Source organism: Vicugna pacos, chromosome 33, assembly GCF_048564905.1.
Source record: "Vicugna pacos chromosome 33, VicPac4, whole genome shotgun sequence".
In the NCBI taxonomy this organism is placed as follows: domain Eukaryota; kingdom Metazoa; phylum Chordata; class Mammalia; order Artiodactyla; family Camelidae; genus Vicugna; species Vicugna pacos.
Window position 1 is genome coordinate 11,260,458 of NC_133019.1, and position 16,204 is coordinate 11,276,661.

A 16,204-nucleotide genomic window follows, 5' to 3' on the forward strand; every position below is an offset into this window, starting at 1 on the left:
GGCTGGGGAGTGGGGAAAGACTGAGTTCAGCACCCTCCCCCAGCTGGGTGCACATGCTTCCTGACCCCCATTTCTCTTTCCCCACAGGGATCAGCAATAACCAGCCCAACCAGATGCACCTGAACTCAGCTGCTGCCCAGAGCCCTATGGGCATGAACCTGCCAGGCCAGCAGCCCCTGTCCCATGAGCCCCCACCTACCATGTTGCCCTCCCCCACCCCTCTGGGCTCCAACATTCCACTGCACCCCAGTGCACAGGGGACAGGAGGGCCCCCTCAAAACTCGATGATGATGGCTCCAGGGGGCCCAGAATCCCTGAATGCCCCCTGCGGCCCTGTGCCCAGCTCCTCCCAGATGATGCCCTTCCCTCCTCGGCTGCAGCAGCCCCACGGTGCCATGGCCCCTAGTGGGGGCGGGGGCGGGGGCCCTGGCCTGCAGCAGCACTACCCTTCAGGCATGCCCCTGCCCCCAGAGGACCTGCCCAGCCAGCCGCCAGGCCCCATGCCCCCCCAGCAGCACCTGATGGGCAAAAGCATGGCTGGGCGCATGGGCGACGCGTACCCTCCGGGCGTGCTCCCTGGGGTGGCATCAGTGCTGAACGACCCCGAGCTGAGCGAGGTGATCCGGCCCACCCCGACGGGGATCCCCGAGTTCGACTTATCGAGGATCATCCCCTCGGAGAAGCCGAGCAGCACCCTCCAGTACTTCCCCAAGAGCGAGAACCAGCCCCCCAAGGCCCAGCCCCCCAACCTGCATCTCATGAACCTGCAGAACATGATGGCGGAGCAGACTCCCTCACGGCCCCCCAACCTCCCGGGCCAGCAGGGCATCCAGCGGGGGCTCAACATGTCCATGTGCCACCCCGGACAAATGTCCTTGCTGGGCAGGACAGGTGTGCCCCCACAGCAGGGCATGGTGCCCCATGGCCTGCACCAGGGGGTCATGTCCCCTCCACAAGGCCTCATGACCCAGCAGAATTTCATGCTGATGAAGCAGCGGGGCGTGGGGGGTGAGGTCTACAGCCAGCCCCCACACATGCTGTCCCCCCAGGGCTCCCTCATGGGCCCCCCACCCCAGCAGAACCTCATGGTGTCCCACCCTCTGCGGCAGCGCAGTGTGTCTCTGGACAGCCAGATGGGCTACCTCCCGGCGCCGGGCGGCATGGCCAACCTGCCCTTCTAGCAGTCTCCGTTGGGGGGCTGGAGCTGGGGCGATATTGCAAATATGATAACCTTAAAAAAGTTATTTCCCCTCCAGTGTTGGGATGGACTGGGTCAAGGGGTGGGGTGGAGGGGGTGGGAGGGGGCTTGTATGGGGAGTGGCATTTGTGGAAACCAGATGTGCTGGCAGCTTGGGAAGTGGCAGAGTTGGGTAGGGGATTTGGGATGGGGGTTGGTTCCGTTTTCGGCCACCAGGACTGCCCCTCCCCCACGACTCCGAAGCCCTACAGAGCCTCGATTTTTCCCTCTTTTCTCTGTGCCCACCCTCTTCAGCTTTGCTTTTGGAGTCCTGTATCCTTGGTGGGGAGCAGAAGGAGAGGAGGGGGTCCCCCTCTGTCCCTCTCCTTCCTTCCTGCCACTGTCTCCTCCTGACCTTCACTTTCTTCCTCTTGGTTTCTCTGCTCCCCACCCCATCTCGGTCTTTCCTGCTGTCTCCTGCCTCAGTTTCTCTCCCTGCTCATGTGGCTGACCCCTCTCCCACCCCGACCTGCAGGCGGCTGGCCAGGTGGGCGGGCGCCAGCCGTAGCTGTAAATAGAGCGCTGCGCTTTTGTGCCGGGTTGTGCGTGTGCTGTATTTCTGTGTTTTGATAGAAGTCACACAAAAAAGGATAAAAGAAACCCTCCCCCCTTCTTCAAATGACTGCCCCTTCCATTCCCCTGGACCCAGGGACATGCAGTCTGACACACCCACCCACTCTTTCAGTGTCTCTGGGTCCATAAAGGATACCATCCTGGTTCCCTCCCCCAGCGGTGAAATGGCATAACCGCCCCGCAGCTCAACTGAGGTCAGACCACCTAGGCTTCCGCCTGGTGAGCCCCAGCAGGGCTGAGACCCCCAGGGCGGCAGCCTGTCTGCTGCTGAGTGATTCTGGATTCAGGATTGCCGCACACAGGTGACACGGGGCCCTGGCTTCCCAGCTGTGGATGTCTAGTGTCCCCTGCTGCTACATCTTAGCCAGAACTTGAAGTCCTTGGCCCCCAGTCTGTGATGAAGGAAAGGAGGAAGAGGCGGAGGCTCTGTGGCCCCCTTGTGTGGAGCCATGGAGGAGGGTCACGGGGGCCAGGTTGGTCCTGTGCCTGCTGCAGTGGCCCTGGGCCTGGTAGCCCCCAGGGCCCTGACTCTTCCAGAGGCTGCCACTGACTTATCACCAGAGGAGGAGGAAAAGGGTTTGGCCGAGTCAGTCTGTCTCCCTCCAGCCTCCACCCACTGAGGATGGAAAAGAGAAAGTATCGGACGCAGAGCAGGGAGCATCCACTTCTCTGCCTGCCCAACCACTGGCAAGGTCCCTCTGCCTAGGGCTCAGGGCTCTGTGCCCACCCAGGCGCAGCCACTGCCTTCCCCTCGGCCCCCGGCTCTTTCCCATAGAGCTCCCCACCCACCTCTGGTCAGAGCTGAAGCCATACGTGATTGGGTGTTTTGCCCTCTTGGCCCCAGGAGTAAAACACTTCTCCTTTTCTCACTTCCTTTCTGCCTTGTGAGGTGGCAGGGCAGCTCCCTGGCTGAGGCCTTTCGTACCCTGCCTCCAGGGCCAAGGGCCATTTCTAGACAAGGTGTCTTCTGCCGTGGCCCCGTCCCCAGCCTTCCTGATCTGAGGGCCTGGTCTCCCATTGGCAGCTGTGATACAAAGGGAATTTGTCCCCACTTCTCCCAGTCTGGTGCTGCCCTCGGTCCACCATCAGCAGGTCAAGCGCTTCCTCCGGGGCTGGCTGCAGGCTCCTGGCTCCCCCAGTCCTTCGCAGGGGCCAGGGCCTGGGCCTCCGTGTTCGGGGGCCACCTGCCCTCCATCCCTCCCGCCAGACACTTTCCCGCCCTGTGTCAACCTGGGCCCTGTGCCCATGAGCCCCCATCCCTGACCCAAGACTCTCCAACTGACTCTCAATGTTTCCTGCCCAGAGGAGAAAGGGGTCAGACCGAAAAGGGCCCAGTGCCCTCCCCCTTCTCCTCTCCCTCCACCTCTGCCACCAGACTAGCTTTCCAAGGTGAACTCCACAGGCCAGCCTACTTCCCTCCATCCATGGCCACACCCCCAGCCATTTTGTACCATTATATAAATATATATATATAAATATAAATATATAAATACAATATGTGAAGACAACATCTTGGTTTTTATTTTGAAACAATTTTTAGGCTTGTTCCGGGGGTCTCTGTGCTGCCTGTACTGTATTGACCTGTTTTATAGGTGCCTTTTTATTAAAAAGAGAAAATTAAAAATCCGGCTTCTTGCTTTCTTGCTTTCATGTCTGGTGCCTGCACTGCCCAGCTTACTACTAGATGCTGGGAGGAAAAGGGGGCCCCAGGGCCTCCCCAGTGTTCCATGGTGAAAACGCAGACCCCTGGGTCATAGCTCTGATCTCCCCTGGGGGGCCTCCTAGGGAGACTGGTTTGGCTGACTGGTCTGAGTGGGATTGGGTGGCTGATGTGTGCCCTCAGCAAGTGCAGGGGTCGCTGATGTCCCACCCTGGCCAGACCAGAGGCTGGGGAGGAGGGAGGGAGAGCCCTCCCCAGGCAGGGGGCAGAGGCAGGCGGGCGAGGAGCCGCTTCCTCTGGTTTCATCAGAGTAGTACCCTCTCAGCTTCCTGGAGCCTGGGGACTTCCCTGCCCAGGCGTGCCAGTCACACTACCTAGGCCAAGGGGATGCCGCGTGGTGCGTGCTGAGGCTCAGTGAGATGGCCTGGCCTGCGGGTGGGAGCTGAATGACATGACCCCCAGAAGCCTCTTTAGTCTGTCTCTCTCCTCAGGAGGTCCCCACCTCTACTCTGACTCTTGGCACCCTCTGCTGTGGTCGGATCCTCTCTGTTCCCCTGGCTGTGTAGTTTGTGGGGGAGAGGGGCAGGGAGGAATGAGTCTGCCTCCTTCCCGATCAGTGCCCAGACCCACAGGGCCTCAGACCTTGCCGCCCCAGGCCTGTGCTGGGGGCTCTCCTCCCTGGGCAGAGAAGACAGCTGGCTTTGGTTTATACTTGTTCCTCCTTGGAGCTGGGAAGGGAGAATCTCTTTTTCCCTCGGTCGGGCTCCTCTCTGCTGGCCTTAGTTCTTCCCTGGGACACTGGGTGGTCTCTGAGGGTGCCTGGAGTCTGCCTTCAGTCTGCAGACCTCCCAGGGCCCAGTGACATGAGGCTGGCCCAGCGCCATTATGGTCAGAGCCCAGGGCAGCTACCTGGGCTGGGACAGTCTGAGCTTCCTGCTTGGTCAACATGCCTCTGGGCTGGTGGCCTGGCAGAATGTCTGTGCTTATTAGGCACCGGGACTCGTTAAGGCCACACTCTGTTGCCAGCTGGCCTTCCCTCAGCCTTAACCTCCATCCATCCCTGGTGCTCAGCTTCTAGCTTCTTTTAGCAGGAGAGGTGAGTGGATGTGGAGGTCGGTGGCCCATAAGATGATGGAGTATGTTCTGGGAGAGGTTGACTTTCCTTAAGGGGAGGGGCAGAAGTAAAAGTTGTTTCTTGATCTTTGGCTGGTTAGGATGAGAGAAGGCGAGTGTGGTCCTCTCAGCCCCAATGCAGCCGGGCACAGGTAGCCTTTGCTTTGCCTTTGGGCTGCTTTCCCCTCCCTGGACCCCATCCTAGGCACGGGGCTGGGAGAAGAGCTGGCAAGGATGTCCTGGAAAGAGGGCTTGGTTCCTCCAGCTGCTCATACAAGGACACTGGCCAAGGTAAACTGTTAGGATCTCAGCTCCTGTTGGAAGGCATTCCAGCATCACTGCCTGCCCCAAGGAAAGCAGAAACACAGTGGGGCTGGGACCTAGAAGGTGGTGAGGGAGGTGGCGTTCTCTGACTCCGAGAGACTGCTCTTGCGCCAGCTTGGGAAGAATTGGCAAAGGGAGGCAGGGCCGGTACAGCCCAGCTTGGTCAGAAGCCGTGATAGGTCACTGCGGAACTTCACGCCCGCAAAAGTGTAGAGCATGGGATTGAGGCAGCAGTGGGCCAGGCCCAGGAACTCACTCACAGTGATGGCCACGGAGAGATAGCCGTTCAGCTCACAGCTATTGCCCACAGCCTTCAGTCTTGCCAGGGTGTCCAGGAAGATGACAACATGATAGGGTGACCAGCAGAGGAAGAAGACACTTGTCACCAGGATGGCCACCCTGACCGCCTTCTGCCGCTGAGGGCGCCGCTGGGCTTGGCACAGCCTGTGCACCACCCCTACGTAACACCAGCCCATCACCAGCATAGGCAGCAGGAATCCTCCAACATGGTAGAGAAAGCGGGAGGTGAACCAGGCATTGGTTTCAGCTTGGTTCTCCTGGGAGAAGGTGCAGCGTGGCAGAGAGTCATTGTGGTGGGGTTGACTGACCTTGGCGAAGAGGATCTCTGGCAAGGCGAAGAACAAGCCCGCCAGCCAGATGGTCGCACAGGTTATATGGATGGAGAGCAGGCGGCGGTGGCGGTAGGCGTGGACGGCGTGGACGATGGCCAAGTAGCGGTCCACAGCGATGCAGGCCAGGAGCAGGCTGCTGCAGTAGAAGTTGATCTTGTGCAGAGAGATCACGGTTTTGCAGAGGAAGGTGCCCAGGACCCAGCCCACGGAGCCCTCGGCCACAGCGAAGGGCAGGATGAAGACCAGCAGGAGGTCAGCCACCGCCAAGTGGAACAGGAAGGTCTCGGTGGAGCTGCGCGTTTGCCGATGCCGCTCCAGGATCACCAGCACCAGGATGTTGCCCATCATTCCCAGGAGGAAGATGAGGCCGTAGGCCACGGGCATGAACACAGCCTTGAAGGAGGTCAGGAGGGGCCCCTCGACCGTGGAGCAGAGGTGGTTTTCCACTACAGGGGTCTCCGTACTGTCATTGTAGTTGCCCAGTTCCTTGTACTGCAAGGGTGAGGAGACAAGAGTGGGGGGGACTGAGAACCCATCTTTCCTCTCAGAGAAGGACTCTGACTCCCTTGTAGATTTATCCTCACCCCACCCAGCTTTTGTCCCTGCACTCCCCAGTATGCCCACTGACCAAATCCCCGTTTCCCTTTGTGTTCTTTGAACCAATCACCTCACCTTTTCCAACTTGTTTTTGTCTGTCAAAGTAACTGCTCCCTCACAGGACAGAGAAAGAGATGAAGGTGGATATTTGGTGTGGACGTGCTTTGTAAACTCAGAAGGGCTGGGCACCTGTAAGTTATTTTGCATTTGTGTGTCCTCAAGTATGGAAAGCTGCAGGCTTGGGGGCTGGCATCAGGACTTCAATTTTGGGAATGGATTTGGCTGGGACAAGGCGCCGTCTGTTCCAATTCAGAACAGAACGGAGGGCACTGAAACCTCCTGCGGAAGCAGGGTGGCTGATATAGCCTGCTGGCTTCCTCCTGATCTGTCCCCCTATTCCTGACTTCATTATAACTGAAATTATAGTAACAGCCTCCTGTTTTGTTTAATCTGCGCAACAAGCTCAAGGTATGTGATATTCCTGTTTTACCAATGTGTCTTGCTAAAGATCAGGTCTGCTCGAACCCATGTTGCTGTAACTTCACAGCCAAGGGGTCCACCACTACGCAGCACCGCTTGGGTTTCCCTCCCTCCTACTCCCCATCGCCAGCAAACTCCTTACTCTGCTCCCTTCTCTGCAGACAAGGCAGGCTTCAGAAGCAAAAAGCCCAGAGGCAGAGGTGAGAGACAGAAGGAAGTGAGGGAGGCTCGGGGATACCAGGCAGGGTGGGGGGGTCCAAGTGAAGGGGATGTGCCCAGTCTGTCTCCGGAAGTCACTCCTCCCAGGCCTCCTCCTGCTGCCCTCCCCTCCCCCCGCACTCAGGTTGTTTACCCAGCTAACCGCAAAGGAAGACATGGTGCCTGTTTTCATACCTTTCACTCACAGCTGTCCGCCTGCACCTGCTTCTCCTCAGTTCCCAGCACTGTTCTTCCCACCCCTCCTCTAACCAGACCCCTCTCCGCAGCATTTCAAAACCCACTGTGACCAATTTAGGTGGGTTCAAACTTCTACAAGCAATGAGCCCCAGGGAGAGCGAGAGGATGGGAGAGGGTACACAGCACCCAGGCTGTGGGTGTTCTCTCACTGCCCTCCTTCCTGGAGAGGGAGGGTCCTACACCAGCAGGGGCCTCAGTGTAGAGCTATAGGCTCACCCCATCCCAGCATCCCTCTGCCGTAGCCCTAGTCCTTCTTCACCCTAACACTCAGGACTACTGTTTCTCCTTGGGTCACCTTCCCACCACCTCCACTCTTGTCCATCTTCTACACAGAGGACAGGATGAGTCTTCCAACCCATGAATCCTATCACATCAGTGTCCTGCTTAAAGTCTTTTACTGGCTCCCCGTTACCTCCCCCCACCCCAATTTCATGTTTAGCAGCAAAGACTATTATAAGAAAAAGTCATGTTTGTGATCAAGTTCATGTAGAGGGTTGGAGTATGCCAACCTCTGCATCCACGCAATAGAATATAATGCAGCTTCAAAAAGTAAAAAAGTTTATTGGCATGTTTTCTTAGGGAAAGATGTTTACCTTACATTGCTAAATTTCAGAACTAATTGTGGGGCCTCCCATACAGCATGAGTCCATGGACCTTCTTTGCAGGTTTTACAGGGCCTTAGGCGGCAGGTGGGGAGGGAGTCTCCGTTCTTCTCTCCTTGCCTTTAAACCAGACACTCTTGTCTTATGTGGTGTTTCACATGTAAGCTTTTGTTTAAGAAAATTTTTCTATTTTCACCTGAAAATCATGGGCTTGCAGGAGGAGATTTAAATCCCCCTCATAGAGGAGTTTAAATTTCTGCAAAATGTATATTCCTCTTGACCTTTCAAACCTTGTTTTCTACTTTATCCCCTTATCCCTATCCTTCAAGGTCATCATTCTACTGGCCACCTGCCCCCATCACCCCAACACAGTCCTGTCTCCAAAACTCTTCCTTTCACTGAGCGGTCGATCCTTTCTTCCCAAGTTGGCCTGTTCCTACACTTCCTTCAGGGCGCCACCCAATCCCAGCTTCCTACGTCCTTCTGAGCTCTTCCACTTGGAATTACGTTCTCTCTTCTTTCGTCACGAGCGCCTTTATTACAGCACCAGGGTTGGGAGGTCCATTACCTCACTAGATGGTGAACTCCTGGAGGCAGACCTCTGTGTCCCCCTCACAAGGCCATGTGTTTTACACACGCTGAACATACACGCAGCAGATGTGTGCTGAACTGATCAGAGAGCAGTTTCCCAGAGAAGGCCCTCGGATTCTGGGACTTCAGGCAAGTTCCTCCCTGTACCTCAGCAGAGACTCTCACCCCGTAACCTTCTTCAGTTCCTGCCTCCTCCCAGTGCTCTCGACAGCCTGGAGCTTATCTTGGGTTCTCTACCCATATTGGGAGCTATTTCCAATATCATCACTGAATACAACCATTTGACTTACCCAGGAATTCAGCAGAAGTTAGAGGGGGGAGCAGTGAGGTGAGCTGCCTTCATGCAGAGCAAAGTGATTCAGACAGAAAGAGAAGAGATGCAGTTTGGCACGGTCTGTGAGGCTGGACTCCACCTGCCACGTGGTGGGAGCCTGGCTGTCCCTCTGCCCAGTGGAGGGCTTAGGTGCAGCCAGCCTGTCTGGGCCCAGAGGCCATTTATGACACCCACTCAGGTCCTACCCTTGAAGGCATCAGGTTGATTGATTTGTTGCTCATTTAAAGTCAACGCAGAGAGACGCGTCCCTAGACCCATCTCCTGAGAACCCGGGTTTTGAGGAGGGCTGGGAGTAGGGGACTGTCTCTTCCTTCTTGCCAAGAGGTATTTGTTTGGCAGAGTGCTCAGGCAGAGAGAAGATGGGAGGAAGCTGGTTTGAAGGGTGCTGAGAGATGGCGGTACCTTTCGGCAGAAGGTGTCAAACAGACATTTTGGGGGCTCGGGAGTGGCACGTGTTAAAGCCACTTCCCACACCCAGATGATCCGGCACCCCTACCCTTCCCCAAATCATGGAGAGAGGTAATCATGCAAGGTCAGCTCTGGCCTGGTGGGAAGTTAGGTATCTGGACTCCTGAATGCCATAGGGGGTGGGGCACACAAGGGGGCCCTCCAAGACTCACACCCAGAGGGAGCACACTGTGGGTGATCTGGCTGAGCGCTCACTCATTCTTCGACTCAAGAAGCTGCAGGAACCCATGGCCCTCAGGCACACACACACTCTGACAGCAGCAGGCACCCTATATAGACTTAGACACGTGCCAGGCGGGGCCATGACAGCATCAGCTCAGATGGGTGCCCAGTGGACCGCAGCCTACACAGAGGCCAGGGACCCGAGCCACAAATAAGGCAAGGAAACACAAAGACTGGGTTGAAGCTGAGCACAGAGCCAAGAATCTAGGCAGAAAATTGCTGTGAGACCTGGGGACAGGGTAGGAGTAGGGGCTGGAACATTCTGTGTCCTGGTATTTAGGTGCCAGGAGAAGGTGGGAAGGGGGAAGAGACCAAAGTACTTGGGATTACAAACATTGCTCTTCCTTCCCTCCCTTCTCCCCTCTACCCCTCCCTTCTTTCCTTCCTCAGGAGCCTCTGTGGGACCCAGGCCCTTCCCTGGATAATGAAGATCTCCAAGCCTCATCTGACTTCTCCAAATAATGAGGCTGCCTCACTGCCCTGCACCGGCCAGCCTGAAGCTCAGCAAACGTTTGCTGGCTGGGAATCTGGGTCAGCAGGTCGGGCAGGGCGTGTCTAAGACCCTCCTCAGGGGGTCTGTCCTGGAGCCTCTCCTCATTCACCCTCTCAGCCCTGTCTTGGACGCCACAGCTGGGGGACACTTTCAGACAAGGCACAGTTCTCTGCAACCTGGAACTACAGTCCTAAACTGACCAGCTGGAATTGGTAAAGAAGAATGTCAAGACCAAGACTCAGGTTTAAAACTTCAACTGTGCGGGTACAAGTTGGGGAAGACCTGACTTAACAGTTTGTGAGAAAAAGACCTGAGAGTTTGTTGACTGCAAGATTCAGATGAGTCAACAGGGTGACGTGGCTGCCAGGCGGGCTCTGTTACCTTATCTAGGTGAACAGAAACCTGTAGGTGGGCGGCTGGCACCAACCTGGTTTGTTTGGTCTGGACAAGGGTGACCAGAAGCTGAGGGATCTGGAAATCCCCGCTCTGGGAGGAAGTTTTCAGGGAAGAGGCGGCTTGAGGCCGGGAAAGATGTCTTCTTCAAGGACTGGAAAGAGGCCCCACAGCAAGAAGGCAGGATGGGCTTATTGTGTGAGGTCCTGGAGGGCAGACCAGGGGGAATGGGCAGAGATGGGATCGAGGGTGTTTCAGTCAAAGGACAAAGAATCTTCTAACAGGCAGAACTGTCCGACAATGGGCTGGGGCCCTTGGGAGGAAGAGGAATGTTTGAGGCCAAGTGTGTGGGAAGGGATTCCTTCCCTGGAAAGGAGGCTGGGCCCTGCCCTCAAATGCCCCTTGCCCCCAGCTTCCAGATGCTCCGACCCTCTGGCTGCCCTGCCCTTTGCTGAGCTGGTTCTTAGCATCACCTAGCTCAGCACCTGGATGGGAGCCTTTAGCTTCTTCATGCTGTCTGTCCCACTGCCAGTGAATGCCCCTGCCTGACCTTGCTTCTCAGCCCCCAGGAAGTGGGCAGGGCTGCTGAGGGCTTGGCTCATCCAGGCCAAACCCCAGGGATCCAGGGGTCTGAGTCATGCTGGCTGCAGGAGGCGTCTCCACACAAGTGCAGGTCATCACTCTGGTGATAGGGCACCCACACAGGCTCCATCTCCTTTTATGTCCCTGTCTGGCTATTCCCAACCGGGAGTCAGGAGCTGTGAGTGGGGCCAGCCAGGATGTCTCTCACTCCAGCTTTCAGTGGCTTAAGGGGTGAGGGGCTCTGGAGGAAGGAGACTGGGCTGTGGAGCCAGGGCGGAGGTCTGTATCCCTTACTTCATTCTTCCTTTAAAGGGCCTGCACTCCCTGAAGACTGTCTGAGACTCTGGTTTGCCATTTGTCACATCCCCCCAACCCCTTGCCTTTCCCTGCCCCCACCCTTGAGGAGCAAGCTCACCAGGCTCCTCATCCATCTCTGTTTTGGCCATTAGGAACGTGGTACTACCCTGCATGTGGTTCTGGGAGGCAGGGAGATGTTAAACCACACCTACCTCTCCACTGAGCCTTTAAGCACCCCCTTAGCACCCCAAATCAGTTTCACTTTGGACACAGAGCCACACAGTCCTAGGTAGAATGCCACCTCTTGAAACCATCTCCTGTGTCAGTACGGATTTGAAATATTTTGTCCCATCATTCCTGAAATACTCATTCTTGTGTCCTGATCCTCAGTGCCAAATCCATGGCCAATATTTCTGCCATTCTGCCAGAGAGGTGCTCAGCCACAGTCTGTGTCCTCACTGAAGGCAGGAATTCCTGATGGAACTGTGGACTGTGTGCCTGAGCCCAGATTTTCCCCAACACCGACCCCTCCCCAGGCTGGCCCTGGGTCTCTCCCTCATCTCTGACCCTTTGAATCACTCTCAGTCCCTCTGGGACTTTTGACTGGTTTCGGAGGGGGTGATCCTGCCCTCCCCCAAGGTAAACCCCAGAAGCAGCCTGAGCTGGTTTTGGTTCCTCTTCCTGACACCTCCTTGATGAGATGGGACAGTGCATGTGAATGGCCTTTGCCGCCCATGGTGCTCTGATCATACTGAGGTCATAGTTTGTGGGGGTCATCCCTGGGGAGGGGTCAGGGGAATCTAGGCCCTGGGGCTGAACCAGCTTCACCCGGCTCTGTAGTAGTGTCCCTCCTGGCTAGGGTGCAGGGTGGGGCTGGAGGTGTAAGTTATGACCTTCCCCTCGTTCTGTTGAGAGGAGGTCCATGCTTTCAGATCAAGGTTCCTATGGACAGAGGCTGCTCCAGATCTGCCTAGAACTGCCTAGCAGGATGAGTCCCTGGCATGCCCACCCCAGGGACCTGGCTTCTTGTTTTGGGGACATAGCTGTCTAGACTTTTTTCTGTTTGGATCCTCATTTAATGAGAATCCCATCTCAAGAGAATGGACATTTTAGATAGCTTGTGTTGCTCTTAGAATTCAAGACGAGGAAGGGGAGTCAGGATGCCCAGTGCTTGGCTTATGATCAAGAACCCCTAATTCTCCAGCCAACACTGGGGCTAGAACCCAGTTTTTTAGGAAAGTGAACTGACCCTTGGTTTGCACAAGGAGACGGAGGGGAATACGAAGTAAATAGAACAGAAGTGAGACTAATTCCAGAGAGAAATGATGAGTTAAGACTCTCAGCAGAGCAGCACAAAGCCTTACATACTTACTGAGAAGCTACCACACACAGACTCTTCTGCTGCCCTGCCATCCCAGGGCCCCTGTGCTGTGAGACACTGCTGGGGGGAACTGTCACAACTGCTCAAGGTCCTCCTGGGAGTGTGTGGGGGTGGAGGGAGAGGGTCTACACTTCTGAGGTGGCAACAGCCCTGGAGAGAGAAAGCTCAGGTGAGCGAAGGCGAGATGAGGCACTGGGAGCTGGTTGAGGAAGAGGAAGATGGTCCTAGGACTCCTCGCTCCAGGCCAGACCCGGATAAGGGGATTCAGGCACGCTGGGATGCCTGGCCCAAGACCACTCATTTGAGGTGTGAGATGAAGTGAGTCACCAGGTCTCTCTCCCTGGGCGGCAGGTTTTCTTTGGTATATAGGACATGCCCCACTGTCCCCCTGCCCCCGCCACCACCTGTCTCTAGTAGGTCACGCAGTGGAGTGAGGCGTGCAGTTAGCGGAACTCTTCAGGTTTCTCAGAAGCCAGAACCGGCCAGGTCTTGAGTTGGTTATTGTGATATCCAACTGGGTCAGGGCTCGTGGTCAGCTTGAAGCCACGGGCAGAGGAAGATACCCAGTAACCTAATCAGGCGAGGCCAGGGGCCCGGACTGGGGCCAGGGGGAGAGCACATTGGCTTGTCAGGGCAGTGGGGTTTTAGTCTGATGGCACTCAGGGCCAGCTTTAGGGGCGTGCGGCCCATACAGTCACGCAGGGCCCTGTGTGTAGAAGAACCCTGGGCTCAGTTTAGCCCTCTGCTGTGGCTCTCTTGAAATTCTTAATAGGAGCCTTGCGTTTTCATTTTGCATTGGGACCCATAAAACTAAGTAGCAGTTCTGATTAGCCTGATGGTTCTGGCTCTGCTTTTATTTGGGGATTGGATCTGAGAGGTCAGACTCTGGGCAGTTAGCCCTTCCCCCCACCTCCCCTCGTTCTACTTGTACTTCCAAGTCTTGGGATCTGGGCAAGTGAGAGGCAAGTTTTTTCCAAGCAAGTCTGGGAATGCAGTTGATGGAATTACAGTATAGACTCCAGCCAAGGGAGTCAGAGGGAGTCAGAGACCATCTCAGAGTGAGTTTAGGATCAGAAGAGCTGGCTGGTATGGATCCTTCATTATCCAGTCCAGAATGCAGCTCAGAGAGTTCTCTCCCTAGAGGTGCCCTTGGCTAATGGGGGAAAAGGAGAAAAAAACACAAAGAAGTTTCCAAAAATCCTTACAAGCAGTCCTCTGCTGCCCACACACACTGGAGTCTCTGGTTGAGTTGCCCACTACATACATCTTTCAGGGGCCCAGTGACAGCCAAACCAACTGGATCACTCTGCTTCACGGGAAAGTCTCTGGTGGATGGCAGAGAATGATGCTGGGGACCATTTTCTTAGCCCATCCAAGAATACTTATCTCTAGAGAGTCCAGTCCTCTGAGGGAGGCCACAACATGCTCTAAGACATTTCTAGGATTAACACACAGTTCTTCCACCAACTTGACACTAGCTTGGTGTCCGCTGACTCCAGCCCACGGGGTCCCCTCCTCTGCTGACCACCTGGTCTCACGCTTCCTCGCTTTAGCACATAAGCATCGTCTAAGAGCTTCTGGTGAGTAATTTCTTTCTTCTTGGCTAGACTGTAAGCTACTTGAGGGACCAATACCAGGTTCTCAACTCCTCTATCTAATACAGAGTGTCATACCTCAATGAAATAATCACAGAGCAAGACATGAATAAATATAATTTGATTGGTCAACTAATAATGCCAGCCTCCTGACATTAAGAAAACCTCCAAAGTACTTTCCCGATTACCCCTTATTCCAGCCCCGAGAGACAAGAAGAGGATCCCCTGTTGAAGAATGGAGAGACCAAGTGACTTGTCCTAGGTCCCAGAGTGGGTCAGGTTGCACGAGCTGAACCCATACTTCCAATCCCTTCTAAAGGATGTCTATTTAAGGCAACAGCTCTCTTTATCTGCTTCCCCCAAGGAATGAGAAATAAAGCCTTAAAAGGCAGGCACCAATGAGCCTGTCCTAGAGTCTGCCCATCCAGAGTGGGAGGGGACTCTATGGCTATCCCCTTTTCCTGGGGCTCTGGGCACAGGATACTTAGAATCCTGGGCGACCATAAGCATCTGTCCCCACTCACCAGGTCCTCCAGGTTGTAGTTCATGAGGTCCATGTCCAGGGTTAGGGGGTAGTTCATGGTAATGGCCGTATGTCACCAGACTGGCCACTGTCTGATACTGCGCACTTCTCCGCCTGATGCCTATAGAGAGGTGGCAGCCGTCAGCTGCAAATTTAAACAAATGAACTGCGCGCTGTCTTCTGGGGCTGTGTAGGACCCGGGGCCGTCTCACAACTCATCACTTTTTTTTTCCACTGGGTCTTTTCTGTTTTTTTTTTTTGAAGAAAAAGGGAAAATCCCCGTAGCATCAGTGCTAGTCAAGCATTTCAGCTTCTTTCCTGGCAATAGGTGTCTCAATTGGGGCTTGTGACTGGTATGAAGGCTGCCCCTCTCTTCTCCCTGCTTTATCTCCGCCAGCCTCCCAAGTACCTTGTAATGAAAACCACCACACCAGTCGGGGGGCTTTGACAGAAACTCCATGTTGAAAAGGAACAGGAGGCTAGCTCTTCCAGGCCCTCTCCTCCAAGCTGACTCCAAGGCTTCATCTTTCTTGCCACTAGGACAACCCAGCACCCAGCGTGACCAGGACTGAAAGCCCCTGGTCCTGGGAAACCCCTCAGTCCCAGGCAGACTCGGATACCCTACTCACCACCATCCTTTTGCCCAGGCAAAAGGCAGGGGCAAAACCCCTTCCCTTTCCAGCTCAAGTTCAGAAGAGATAGGTTAGAAATTTTCAAAGGGAACAACACTAAAACATTACTGGAAGACAAGAATGAAATTACCCAAATCACCCAGCCCCGAAACATAAGCAGTCACAGAAGAGTCATTTTCTGAATCAAAAATAATGCTGTTATAGCTATAAATGAACTTGGTTGGCATGTAAGTCATTAATGTCATAGACTCCCCAGCTGGAGTAGACTTTTACAGGGGAGGACCCCGAGGCTGAGAGAGGGAGAGTGGTCCTCAGGACACATAGCTAACCAGTGGCAGAGCTGGGACTTGAACCCAGGTTTCCTGACTCCACATTTAGCGTTTTCTCTACTGTGCCAGGCTGCCACTCCTACAGGCTCATGGAACCCCTTTCCTTTCCTTCAACTCTGCCCTGTCTGTGGACTCCTACCTTTAAGAAGCTTCTTTGCAGAATTCGATCAACTTCCCCTCCAAGTCTCAACTTTCTGTTTTGTCATCCAGGAGGAGTCCACAACGATACAAAACCAATGACTGCCCACACAGAGGCACTCACACATGACGACATACTGTTTCCTTGCCCCGCCTCATCCTCCCCTTCCAGCCAAATTACCATTCGATGGGATTCTACCCTTTCTAGTGCCCTCCTTCGCCTTTTCCTCCATATTCATCTTCCGCTTCACCCCTGCAAAGATGCATCTTCCTTGGGTTTCAACAGCTTAAGGAGTTTTCAGCCTCTGTTTTTACACTTGAGGTCTTTCTCTCCTGTCTTCATTCACTGCCTTTAGCAACAGCTTTCAAGGAGGAAGCATTCCAGGACAGAGGGTCACGGTTCCTCTCCTGCACTTCCGGTCCTGAAAGCTTCAAGAGGAAGCTACCCCAGTGTTTCCTGTGTCCCAGGCTTGCTGTGTACTCCCCATTCTTCCAGCCCCACCCACCCCAACATCCCCGCCCCTCCAGGCCGTTGATATATTCAACTTAGCT

General features: G+C 55.0%; 2 protein-coding genes across 6 annotated transcripts in view; one reads left to right on the plus strand and one right to left on the minus strand.

The window, feature by feature from the left end:
- Nucleotides 1–3,437, plus strand: part of BCL9L (BCL9 like) — a 28,130-nt gene extending 24,693 nt beyond the window's left edge. For all 5 annotated transcript variants that reach the window (XM_015242160.3, XM_006207752.4, XM_031670431.2 and 2 more), the window contains one exon: nucleotides 88–3,437. In XM_015242160.3, the coding sequence (XP_015097646.2) occupies nucleotides 88–1,181 (1,094 nt within the window). In that variant the 3' untranslated portion in view covers nucleotides 1,182–3,437. The remainder of the gene's footprint in view (nucleotides 1–87) is intronic.
- A 140-nt stretch (nucleotides 3,438–3,577) lies between these two features.
- Nucleotides 3,578–14,611, minus strand: CXCR5 (C-X-C motif chemokine receptor 5). The gene is made up of 2 exons (XM_031670433.2): nucleotides 14,555–14,611; nucleotides 3,578–6,031 (listed from the first exon to the last, which is right to left on the minus strand). Exons 1-2 carry the CDS (start codon nucleotides 14,609–14,611, stop codon nucleotides 4,964–4,966), a joined length of 1,125 nt encoding a protein of 374 aa, XP_031526293.1. The 3' UTR covers nucleotides 3,578–4,963.
- Nucleotides 14,612–16,204: the final 1,593 nt, after the last annotated feature.